Source organism: Macrobrachium nipponense, chromosome 7 (assembly GCF_015104395.2).
Source record: "Macrobrachium nipponense isolate FS-2020 chromosome 7, ASM1510439v2, whole genome shotgun sequence".
Taxonomy (NCBI): Eukaryota; Metazoa; Arthropoda; class Malacostraca; order Decapoda; family Palaemonidae; genus Macrobrachium; species Macrobrachium nipponense.
Window position 1 is genome coordinate 15,789,516 of NC_061109.1, and position 13,851 is coordinate 15,803,366.

At 35.5% G+C, this 13,851-nt stretch overlaps 1 protein-coding gene across 2 annotated transcripts in view; it reads left to right on the forward strand.

Moving 5' to 3' along the window:
- Positions 1-13,851, forward strand: part of LOC135217476 (organic cation transporter protein-like) — a 74,791-nt gene that overhangs the window by 12,897 nt on the left and 48,043 nt on the right. The window contains exons 1-3 of one of the 2 annotated variants that reach the window (XM_064253393.1): positions 4,811-4,938; positions 6,164-6,285; positions 13,225-13,351. In XM_064253393.1, coding sequence (XP_064109463.1) covers positions 6,204-6,285; positions 13,225-13,351 — 209 coding nt within the window. In that variant the 5' untranslated portion in view covers positions 4,811-4,938; positions 6,164-6,203. Of the gene's footprint in view, positions 1-4,810; positions 4,939-6,163; positions 6,286-13,224; positions 13,352-13,851 lie in introns of those variants that run through there. The other variant, XM_064253392.1, reaches the window with a different exon arrangement.

Sequence of the window (13,851 nt, forward strand, 5' to 3'; positions counted from 1 at the left end):
TAGGAGGGACGGAGATGGGTGAGGGAGAGATGGAGGATGAAGAGGAGGATGAAGGGAAGAAAGGGCTTGATAATATTGGGTGACAGAGACAGTGGAAAGATGAACCTCGTGATCCGTGAACAAGCAAGTCAGTCATGTCATTGGAAAAGCCTCCTTGGGAATTTGATGCACCGCTGAGGCGCCTTCACTGTAGGTGCATGAAGAGGCAGCTTTGGCATGAATGGACACTGTATAAATGCTTCTTCATAGACGCCCATGCTAGAGGAAAGGGCTTTGTACATATATTATATACTACATATAGCGAAGTTGAGGGTAGGTTCTATCAATCCAGCACACAGCAATTTGGACGGAAGGGGAAAGACAGTTCTTTATTCCTCTCTAAGTACTTTATTCAGCTGCTGACGTTTCAAGACGTTTAGACCCATTTTCAAAGCTACATAAAAAAGAAACAGACATTAAAAACAGACTAAGAATACATACATATATATATATATATATATATATATATATATATATATATATATATATATATATACATGTGTGTGTGTGCGTGTGAGTATCGTACATGCCATGTCCACCACGTACATGAATGTTGTTCATTGAAATAGAAAACGGGGTGTGAACGTCTGAACTCACCGCGGGTCATGTTATGTAAGGTGTGACCCTGTTGTCGTCACTCGCTGAAGGACAGAGCCTCCAATGAATAAATGTCCCGATATACAGAGCTTGTTTTCTCTGAAGCTCTGCCATAAAATGGTTCGTGTTTTTCACATTTTCTGTTTCATATTTTGCCTTCGTTTGATGATTATTTTGAAGTTTGAAACGTAACTTCTTGCTGTCATTATAGACACTACAAACAAAGGGGACTTCACGGCTTGTTTTCCGTTGACTATGAAAGCTTGAGCCAAGTATAGTGAAATATCCATCTAACAATGGCCATGACTACGAGGGTCATTAAACTTACATGGAAGGTTGGTAAACGCCGAATCTTTGGTGAACTTTAAAATAGTTCGCTGGACTATTATTACCTGCAAGGAGGAAGCCTTTTTTTGATATTGTAAGTTTCACTTATCATTTAGACTAAAATATATTCGCCAATACGAGTTATTTTATTTAAAACGAAAATATTTACTAAGCATTCCAGACGCCATGACGTACTGTTTTTCATAAATAAGTCTTAAACCGACTTATGGAATTCCATGTCACTAATGCACTGAGTGTTTCAAACTTCGTCCTAATTTCCAGAAGTCGTGTGCATGGCCATAAGTGTTTCATTCACTTTTTTACTTAAGAAAATGAGATTAAAATTGCGCTCAGCCACCCAACCATTGGCACAAGTGGTTACGTGTATTGGTGACGTCGGTATAGCAAATCCTCCATTTTACCTTTTCAAATGGTTGTTTGACTCGTGGTTAAATGTCATTTTACCTCTCCTGGGCCATAGGAATTTTTAAAAGCAAATCAATATATTGCATGATGATATATAAATATTTCTTAAGTATAGTTAGGTGAGGGGGGATGGCTCTGCGCCACTGATACGTCATAAAGCACTACTTGTTCGAAACGGTTTGAGAGGCAAGAAGTTGGTCTTTTTTCTAAGAGTAAACAGCTTCATTAAGCACACCTGTCAATTCGCTACACTACCATAAATTAGGACTATGTTAAAAGCACTCAGTGCTCTAGTTAGGAGTTCCCTCCAATTATTTAAAAATGAAACGAGGGTCTTTTGACTTTCGTAATATATATCATGATGTCCAAGTACAACTATACAGTAATCACGCACAATAAGGATGAAAAGCTATTCCTTATAACTGGGCAGAGCATTACATTTAGTCAGAACAATTGAAGAAGGTTTACTTGGAGTCAACATGAAGCAAAGCTATCAGTTCAGTCGGCAAAGTGAAGTGTTGCCTAGGAATCCGCACCAGGCATAGTACCAAAACGACCAACAACACAAGAGTCAATATAGATCTATATTGACTCTGCAACAACAAGCAGCAAACTATCGGCGTTCGTGGGGGTTCTAAAAAGACAAGCATTAACCATTATTTAGACTGCACGAAAAATCGCAAACCGTATTTTCAGAATACTGAGTGGACAATACATAACGTATAAAACGGTTCACACACAAAGTACTTAGCAGTATACATACATAATATTGAAGCAAATAGTAATTAAAGAAGACCTTCAACTTACAAGTTTGTCGGTGGAGAGATGCAAACTTTCCAACATATGGAGCAATATATAAATTTTTTCATCTATCTTTATATTTTTATTTATACTGACATATTTTTACTCATTTGAGCATTATTAGTTTTCTTTATTTACTTTCGTGTTTATTTTCTATTTACTTTAAAAAATTCTCTTAATCTTTACTGGATTTTAATATTATGTAGTTTCATTTATTGTCATTCCTATACAATTTTTATTTTATATATATATACATATATAATATATATATTTTTTAGATTTTATATATATATATATATATATATATATATATAATATATATGTGTGTGTGTGTGTGTGTGTGTGTGTGTGTGTGTAACATAAAGAGGGGGATTTTCTATATGTTTTAAATAACATATAATGTGATATGGTATGACGTTTCTTAGAATGTAGAGAATCAGCAATTTAACTTCCCTGGAGACAGAGGGTTCGAGTGACAGCTTAGGAATGCTGACATGTTTTTTTTTTGAGGCGTGATCAAAACGGCTGTCTTAAGCAAATCAGTGCCTCGTCCTGTCGCCATGACAGCTTGATGTAGAGGTGACTTTGAAACTGGTCTTAAGCAGTTTCGGGGTGTGAACATCGTGAACATTGTTTGTACGTATGTGTGCGCTTTTCCCCCTACATATTAGAGCGTTGTATTGCAATGAAGGGTACACTATTACAGAGAGAAGGCAGGGCCGGGATGGCTCTGCCAAAGTATTTTTGTTTAGTGTCAGTGCAACTGTGCTGAAATGGGTGTGTTATTATATCTATTTTGGCCAAAGTGTGGCTGGATTCTATATGAATATTTGTTTCAGAGATATTCTATTTATATGATCTTTTGATTTTGCTCTTGTGCTTACCTGAGTGATCTCCTGTCTTCTAACAGGTGTTTCTGGAAGAGGGGAAATGTTTCTGGAGAAGAGTGTTATTAATCATGGAGATATGGTGTACTGACTTAATTACTGTGTTGACTGTACCTATCTGTTATGGCTAAACTAATGTTGGTGTTAGATTAATTACTGAGGGTTATCTGAGTTATTTGTACTTTGAGTTAACATTCAATTTAATCATTCTGTTAAGAATCTGAGTTGTTCAGTTAATACTTTGCTTTCAAATAAATTCATATTTTTGTAAGTTCCGACTCTGATTTGATGACCTAGATAATGGAGGGGAGGTATGTCGAGAGAGAGAGAAAAAGCTGTTGGGTATCAGGAGAGAGAGAGAGAGAGAGTTATTGCCAGTCTCGAGAGAGAAAGAGAGAAAGAGAAAATGTTACCAGTTGTCTGCCACTCTGGCCTATCGTTACCAAAATGATAAAGAGATTGACGATCTTGTTATTATATATATATATATATACCACATAATTATATATATATTATATATATATATATATATATAACTATTATATATATATAATATATATGAAAAAAGATATAAGATATAAGAAAATCACAAGTGTCAATAAATAAAGGAAATTAAAAATGAAAATAATAAGTAAAATAGAAATGAGAATAAAAAAAGTAATAATGTTTAGGAATGAAGATAAATGAAACTAAAAAAAATAAGAGTAAACAAAATAAAAGAAAAAGAATTGTCAAATAAAAAAAAATTAAAGAAAATAAATAGAAATTGGAAATCATAATTAAAACGCAAAATTAATAAAAAATGTAAGAATAAATGATAAAAATGGTGAAACAAATAAGTATATGTAAGATAATATATATGGATGAAAAAATGGTTTATATATAATATATATACTATATATATATATATGTGTGTGTGTGTTATATATATATATATATATATATATATATATATATACATATATTTAACCAAGATTAGAATCTAATTTCGGTACTTCTATTTTAAAAGGTAGCGATGGATCGTGCGTCTAAGACACCGGTAATATCCAACATCCATTTCCTCTCACTCCAACACCAACACCCCCGCCTCTCTCTCTCTCTCTCTCTCTCTCTCTCTCTCTCGACAACACTTCCCCCCCCCTCCCCCACTTCCCCCCCCTAAGGCAATCAAATCAGGCACGTGAACTTACAAAAATAACATTTATTTAAGAGCAAAGCGTAAACTAAATAACTCAGGTTCTTAACAAAAAGATTAAATGAAAGATTGAACTCAAATAACCCACTCCATTTTTCTACTACAATAATCAACATTGTCTTAGTTATGAAACTGGAAAAGTCACAACAGTCTAGTACACTATATTCAGTAGCCCTTTCTCAGATCAGTTCCCCTTTCTCAGAATCTCCTGTTAGAAGACAGGAGAACACCTCGATAAGCAAAACAAAAGATTGGATAAAATCAAAATCATAGATATATGAAAAAGAACATCTCTGAAATAAATATTCAAAGAACAGACAAGCCACACTTTTGGCTAAAAATAAGTATGCTTACCCATTCAACACAATATTCACAACGCTTCTCTCAAAAAGAACTTTTGCAGAAGCCATCTTGGCTTCTGCCACCTCTGTAAAGATCTCTCACCTTGGTTACCTTACACACTCATATGTTCATGCCTAGAAACTGCCTAGAACCAGTTTCAAAAGGCACCTCTGTATCAAGCGCCCATAGCGACAGGACATCACGTCACCCAACAAGATAAGTCAGCATTTCCAAAGCTCGTCACTTCGGGCACTCTGTCTCTAAGGAGAAGTTAACTGCTGACCTCTACATTCTAAGAAAGTCACAGCAAATCACATTACAACGGTATCTGAAACATATTGTCTTAATACATCTCTCTATAACATTATATATATGGTATATATAATATATATATATATATATATATATATATATATATATATATATATCATATATATAATAAATATATATATGCATACATACATACATACTACATGTTATATACATACTATGTATATAAGTGTATGCACTATGTATGTACGTATAATTTCATTTGATCCTCAATACCTTGCTTCTTTATGTATCAACAATCCAAAGTTTTGGTTAATAATGAAATTACTTCGAACCATTCTATGTAGCCTGCTACATCCCTTTTTTTTTGCATACACTTATTTATCAAAATAAGTGTATGAGGAGAAATCATATACTATTCGCATTTTTTTTTATTAATTCACAATAGGATTTTATCCAACGATCAGCCATATTGCAAGCGCCATTTTAACTATTTTGATCATCTAAGATATAAAATTGATCTTGGAATTTATTGACCATTAAAAGCAGTAACTATTAACAGGTCACAATGATCTGTTGGATATTGTTAGCCCTTCCCCATGGAACTTACAATATTTATTGGATGGCTCTAAACCTGGAAAAACTTTTTTTTTGGGAATGGTATAGGGTCAGTTAGGAGTTTAGGACGCTATGACTACTTAGGCCTGTTCAATAAATACTTCACCGAATTTCCTGTTGCCCCACAACTTGCAGAATGCAATGACTTTTGTATTTCTTTGAAAAAGAGAAATAAGTTACTCACAAAACAGATAATAATTCTAAGGTTCATTTTTCAAGCGTGTTTACAGCACGTTGAGAATGGCCATAGAATAGTTCAAAGTCATCTCACTGCTGGCCAAAATTTGTATTTGGATTGTTGTTACATAAAAAAGTAAGATATTGAAATTATACATACGTACATACATGCATAAATGTCTATATATATATAATATATGTGTGTATGTATACATATTTTTGTATCTGTTTTTATATTGTTATTTATTCCTATATATCTTTAATTATTTGCACATTATTATTTATCTTTATTTATTTTTTTATTGATTTTTTTATCTATACTAAAACTATCTGTTTAATTTTACTAAGAGACCCCTAGAACTGTTTGATATCTACAATATTACCTCTGATATTTTTCTATTCATTATTTCGAAAACATTTTTTGACCTTCTGAAAATGAAAGGACTATCATACTCATAACATTCATAACTATAAACATTTACAGAGGTGTCACAGACTAACACTACAGCTCCCGTCAGAACATCATGGTGAACAAGTCTGATTCGCTGCTGGATGAACTGGGATGTGGAAAATGGAACCTCATTGTCATTTTGCTCCTCGGATATTGTGAGTATATAATGCACCTTTCGACTAATTTCCTGAGACAACGAAGTCCCACGAAATCTTACCAAGAAAATTTATCAGTAACGATCATTCCTTACCCCTACATAGGCTGTGCCATTATTTTACTTTTATCAAATATTAGAGCTCTTCTTTCTCCTATACCTACTCCACTCTAACTAACCTTCCCTTTCTCTCTCTCTCTCTCTCTCTCTCTCTCTCTCTCTCTCTCTCTCTCTCTCTCTCTCTCCCAAAACTTCAGAATTGTCAATAATTTTGTTCAATACTTTTGCCCAACATATCAATCAAAATTCACCCTTTATTTCCAAATCACCTCAAAACACCCTGATCCATCTTTGCAACTATTCATATTTTTTTTTTATCAAATTTCAATTCTACATTTATCCACACATTTGTTCAACGTATTGTGCAGGACTCTATTCAGTTACCGTCTATTATTTCGGTCACCAATTCCCGTGATGGCCGACTTTTGCACCCAGGTCAGCTACCCAATATCACTACCAGGACAATATCACATTAATTCGTTTAGAATATTCTAACCCGCTAGTATTTTTTCATTTCTCTACCTTTCAACTGCCTTCTTATATAAGCATAATCAAAACTACTTCAAACCCTTTTAATCTATCATTATTTAAAGCTGCCATCTTTTCAGCGTACTCAGTCCATCAACAATGAAGTGAGTTCTTTTCAGACAGCATCTAGATGATTTTAAAACCCTTTTCTCTAACATCCTACATAAAATTCATTGTTTCCTGAAGCATAGAAACAATGTGGTAACTGGCAAAATTTATATTATTAACCATGAAATTTGAAAGACTTGTTTTAGGACCAAAGAATTCGATTCTACAAAAACCAAGAAACAAAGAAATAAGCAGTAAGATGAAAGCACATCTCAAAAGAATGTTAAGCGTCATCTGTTATGAGGCCATTGTCAATATAGCCGGGAGACGAGTATCTGGAGGTGCTGCCAGATGGATGTAATTCAATCAGTGGTAGAAACTAGGTGGAACTGATTTTTCCATCAAACTGATATTCCTTCCCGTAAATCGCATTGAATATTATTATGACTGAGAGCTACTGGACCTCCTATCAAGTGTGTGTGTGTGTGTGTGTGTAAGTGTATGGCAACACTTGAGGGTTACAGACAAATAGGTAGCAGCCACCCATGGTTGGCGAAACAGAGCAAAACAAGACCAAGTACAGCAAGGTAAAGCTCAAGTTCCCAGTCATCCCCCACATAGGCAGCATGAAGAATATAGTGCTTTCAGTTCAACAATAGCATGTCAGTGTTTGCTGGAAGAAAGGAACTGTTCAAAGGACAATGCCTGATTATCATTACGTGTACATTCAGCCAGAAGTTATCATTACCTCTTGGGATACATGGATGCTCAGGTGTTGTAAATAAATCTTTATCATATTTTTAAATAGACTTTGTGTTGTAATCACAAAACATATAACCCAACCCGCTGGCCATTGTTCTTACTTAAAGAATTTTTCCGCAGACATTGGCCACTTTATCAGGATTTTTTTAGTGGAAGTGCTTAGGTGTGATTTTACTGTATAAGTGTGATTTTACTCTGTAAGCCTAAGGTGGCATATTTCACTGAGCAATCTTATCCTCCCGTATAACACACTGCTTTTCAAGTCAAAGATCCCTAATTCGAAACATTCAAGTAAACATGACGATGTTTACTAAACATCTTTAGGTCCTTTTGGGTTTCTTTTCCTTGTATGCTTATTTCTAGCAAACACTGCATTGGAGGTAACTTTTTTTGAACTTTTTTAAAAAAATAAATGATTTATCGATGAATTTGGTCTTATCAGATGTTATTAATCATTTATATAAGAGTACAGAATGGCCTATTGTGAAAGCTAACTTTTTTGATAGTGGTGAGCCATATAGATCTGCCAAGAATTATTCTGGAGACTGGGATAATGGCTCGGTTACTTTTTATCGACATTGTGGTTAAATTTACATTTACTTTGTCAATAAACCAACACCTCTCACAGACTTTTGCAGGTTTAAGGTGCAGTTAGAAGGTTAATTCCAGATGACATTTAGTATTGCCTTTAAACTCCGCTCGTCAATATGGAAAGGATTTGATTTCTAGACGAGAAAATGTCAAAAGAAATGAATAGGTGACACATGCTCTTGGAACGAGATTCATTTTACTGTATACATATGGTTAGAAAAGTGGTTAGCTTCGTGCCAACACGAAAGGAATATAGATGGGTCTTCGCCCTTTATCCGGGCATTCTTATCCTTTTTCCTTTTGGCTAGTAAACGGATAAGGTGAAGTATTTGTATTGCCTCATGTAGAATATACCATTCGGAGGGGCAGTGTCTAGTCTCTTTATACTCGTAGCCTCGCTTTTTCTCCTTGACAGATTTGGCTGTACATAACTTTAGCGTTAAAGGTGAAATTCTAATCACTAATCAACAACGAACATAGAAACAGAGCGGAAATTTTAGAGGTCGTCTATTTGTTCGGATATCTACCCATGTGTCTGGCAATGACCCGTACTGTTTAGACCAAAGTATCAAAAGAATTCGGCGCTTTCAGTCTTCGAACGTATAATCTCCACGATTCATCTTCATTGTAAAGAAGAATCTCGCAGGGAAAAACAGTTTTCCTTTTATCATTTCAATCTAAACCTACGTCAAGTATGTGCTGAATTCATATAGCATAGAGATTGCAATGATTGCTCTGAGGAAATTCACAGGTTGGCAGTAGTTGCTCTGAAAATAAAACCTAGTAGATGCTTTTCTTGCCGTCTCTCTCTCTCTCTCTCTCTCTCTCTCTCTCTCTCTATCTCTCTCTCTCTCTCTCTCTCACACACACACACACAGTCATTCATTGCAAGTAACATGGCTCTTTTATTGACCAAACATATCATCATTATGACAGTAACTGATTTTTTTTTCAAATATCAGTTATTTACAAGACTATATAAAAATCATAAGAAATTATTTGTAACTTTGTATGACTAATATGAAAAGCAAATATAGTTGGTAAATCCAAAGAGTTTTATATGGCTGTGTCTATGAACGAGCGGTAAAACCAAGGTTAAGCCAACACCAATTTCAGCCTCAGTATTGATCAATTTGAATTTCGAAAATTACGCATCGCATTCCTCGCCAACTGAGCTATTGGCTATTTTAAAATATCATTCAGAAATAGGATATTAATCTGTCATTCCAAACAATTATTGCTTACAATAATAAAGATTGATTTGTACTCATGTCATCGTTGCAAAATCATTGAAATATATTGGATTACCTGTGCATATCTTCACTTGTTCATATCCGTGATAGTCAGTAGGTTGGGCCTTCACTAAAAACTGATATCCATAAAAGGAAGTATCATTAGAGAAAGTAAAGTACGTATTCATATTCTTTTAGCCGATGGAACGCCAATCGATCACCTGCGAAATATGAGAGTTTTTGTGTTAGTATAGAGTGTGTGGATATATACACATGACACACTTGCACATACATACATACATCTCTCTCTCTCTCTCTCTCTCTCTCTCTCTCTCTCTCTCTCCATTTCCTACCGAGTTGGTCGACCTTGAGTTTGGCAGGGCGGGCAGTTGTAGGACGTGGAGTTGGGGGGGGTAGCAAATTCGTTGTAATTACCTGGATTGTAAGATACCATATGACAACAGTTTCAAAAATTTAACCTTTTATGTTATGGTAATGTCAATATTTTTGTTATTTTCTATATTTCTGATTTAGATATAGCAAAGTTATAATATAGGCGAACGCCTCATTAAGCACCTATTTATGGGAAGGAATAATTTATTGGTAATTTCATAGATATCATTTGTTTTTTCGTTTTTCAGCGTTCGGCATTGAGCGTTCTCCATTTCCTGATTTAGAATACGTTTACTGGTGTTATTTTACAAAAATACCCTCGAATTCAATAATATGAAAGACGATATCATTCCATTCATGAAAAAGGATAATCATAGATGAATGGATGCTAAGGGGGAACATATTTGAAGAAGAAAAAATTAGAAGATAAGTGTTTTATGAAGCAAAAACTGTTCGGGGAAAATCCATTCTAGCAAATGTTTTCCCTGCATTTTGGGAAATTCTCAGCGTTCCTTCGCGAAAGGTATTAGTATAATGTTAGGGAAAACTGGACATAAAGATAGAAAATTTATTCATCTTTTTATTAATACCATTATCAAGAATCTTGTCAAACTATAATGCAGTCAGTACAGCACTTTTTTTTTGAAAACTTTCGCAGTTAGCTTTCAAAAATCCTGCCTCAGCAATACTCTCGGCAGAGGCAGAAGTGGGAAGTGTAAATGCACGTCAATCTCTTTTGTTCCAATTGCTGCAGCTTCTCTGTAAACTTATTCTGATATCTCTTCTTCACATCTGGTTCTTTCAATTTTCCTTTCAGTTTTCTTTAAAGGAAAATTATTGTGTTGTCACTTTATTCTGTCCTCCCTCAGATCTAAATCTCTACTGACGCTAGAGAGCTACAAGTTAGTATTTTGATCACCCTCCCTCCAAACATCAAACATACCATATTGCAACCCTCTAGCTTCGGTAGTTTTTATGTTCTTTAAGGTTAAACTTAGTCATGAATCGTGCATCTGGCAGGGCTGCTTTTCGGAGACGGGACGCACTATTACTCTACCGCATATGGTGCGTAACTGGAGAGCTGCCGGTCATAATTGACGGTTATATACAGCATTATACGTTGTACAGAAAGCTCGATTGCGCCGATGAAACTTCAGCGCATATTTTTACTTGTCTTCTGTTGTAATCGGAGTCAAGCGAAACTAGTGACACCTTTTACATTCTGTAGAAAACCTCTCATCTAATGTGATCGTTTAGTCAATGGCCGATCTCTGGCCAAACTGCTTTATTATTTGCTTCCATCGATACCTTGAGTATCTGTAGGGTTCCTGATGTTGAAAGAAGCCATTCATGATCTTTAGATAATCTACCACATAGAAATCTGTAATGTTTCTCCTTCAGCATTTCTTCTTTCCTCTCCAAAAAAACCGATTACGCTTACTATTCCTCTTCACTCACAGACAGCGCTGGCGTCACAAACTCCCAAAAATATAGTATCAATGCCCTTTGTTCACCCCTATAAATGTATATCTCTCACTGACCAACTGTTTTCTAATTCCAGAATGTACGCTGCCTCCCAAATCTGTCTGGCCACTGTCAGTCCTATCAAGTTTCCTGTGCTTCATCATGCCTAGTTTTTCATCTTCATTGTCACTATAAGTGCCACCATTTAAGGAGTCATATCTCAAAGCTATATTATCTTAGTCGTTCTCAACTTTGCTTCCTATTTTTATGTCCGAAAACTGATCCTTGAATTTCTCGAACGGCTCGCTAGGCATGTCCTGACTAACCTTATGCAGTCACTGAACCGTCTGGTCCTTGGCTCCATAGTCAGAGGGTTTAAAGCAGCCTTAGGAGTCGATTTCCTAAGGTTGACCCCATCCGCCACACAGAGGACGCGTCTAGGTAGAAGTTTCCTCTCCTCTAGATCTTCGTACTCGTCAATACCAAGCGCTAAAAAAAATATTTCTGGGGCACAAAATTTCTAATACAATAGTAATTGGAATTGCCCTCATACTGAGGGGCATCTACAATGTTATTCCACAAAGTCAGCAAACTGAATGACTCTCCAATAGAAGCAGATATCACTTTATATGGTACTGTTGACATTTTGCCCTTGTCAGTGGCCATAGCCAACCTGAAGTGAAATAAGCTCTGCAGTCTTGAATGAGGAACTCGCCTCAATCCATCGGCCATCGACTTTCATGGTCGGCTGTATTTGGCAAAACGACACATTCCGCGTCAGTCTGGACACTCATAGCTCGACCAGTTCTCTGAAATATGTTCAAAAGACATTGATTTGCCCCGATATGACAAATTTCGCCAGATATCTTACTGTTGGTGTGTAACATATGGCCAGAAAGATAATCGTCACATGCACTGTTTTTAAAGGGAACAAAATCATTAGTACAAAACATAATTATATCACCAGTTCTACTGCAACCAGTTTTTATGTGAACACAAACTTTAAAAGTTACTGCATTTCAGGTGCGCTAAGCATATGGAAAGTATATTTGAAAATAAATGAATGAAGTTACCAGTTGCCTGGGAAGCTAGTGTGGTATCTCTATCAGATGATAAGTCTCGGAATATTTAGCAGCCTCTAACGGTTGCAGTTTCGTAGGTAAAAGTAAATTCTGAAATAACAGACATCAGCGAAAGATTTTTGTGTATTTGTCTTTAAGTAATATACCTCAATTGGGGAATGATACTTCCAGGTTACAAACGTTTAGCAAAAAATAATAATGATAGACAAGAATGTTTCAAAGAATTATGAAATTTGTTCGAAAGCTAAACATAACATCGCTACTGCAGGCTCAGTTTGAGAAAAATATCGACTATTTAGAAGCTACTGTATATAAACAAGTAAAAGCTCAGTCATTTAGGAAAAAACAAAGCATGATCCGGCCTCCAGCTTACTTGGACACATGCAAAATTTTCACCTCACACACGCATAAGTTGCAAACATTATAATCATAACTTTAATGTAAATTTAAACGTGGTAAAATCTATGGTCAAATAGAGCCTTGTTTCACCAACGAAAATTAAAATACGTTATGTTTAATTAGAAATATTTTTACTGTACCGTTTAACGTACACATAATTTACATTCTACATTTCCATTCTAATGAATAAATCACAAATATCCTCTCCTGAAATTCCTGTATCTTTAACTCAATGCGAAACACTTTTTCCAGACCCTTTTAGGCTCTCCATAGCCCTTTCCTACAACGACAACCAAGTAGTTGGTAGACTTACTCCCCGAGTAAACGAAAAATGTGATGTATCTGGAATGTGTCTGGAATGATTTCCCATTGTTATTCCAGGGTCCGCCCAGATCCCGTCGAACTCCCTCGGCGGAACTTACCTGGCGCCGTCGCTTGAGCACTCCTGCAGGATCCCGGATGACGGATTTCCCATTTTCATCGAAAAAGAGGGAAATGCGACGACAGTGTAAGTATCACGTATACTGACTGCATCCACAAATTCATGTTCTATCATAATAATAAGTTGTCGCCTAATCGTTACACTCACGTTTCTAATTGTTGATAAAATATAGGTTCAGCTGATTCATTTGACAGAAAGGTTCTTAGGAAAGTCGTTCCTAACGAGCATATACAATGAATGATCATTCGCAAATGAAATAATAACAAAATTATCAGAGAATATATTAGTTTCAATGGAAATGGAATTGCCAACTGTCATCAAGTTTATGATTATGTCGCAAAAGTCGGCTTTAAAAGAGTAGGGAGATTTTTGTCAACGAAAGAAACGAGCAACATAGAATGATGCCTGAAATGGAATTTCAGTAATCAGTTGATAATATGATTTAATCCATTGTTACTAATCATAGTTAATCAACATATTTGCTCAAAACATTCGACTTCATTTACGTTCACTTTCACGAAATACAAGGATACGGAAAGCCTAGGAGGAACCCAAGCACAGGAGAA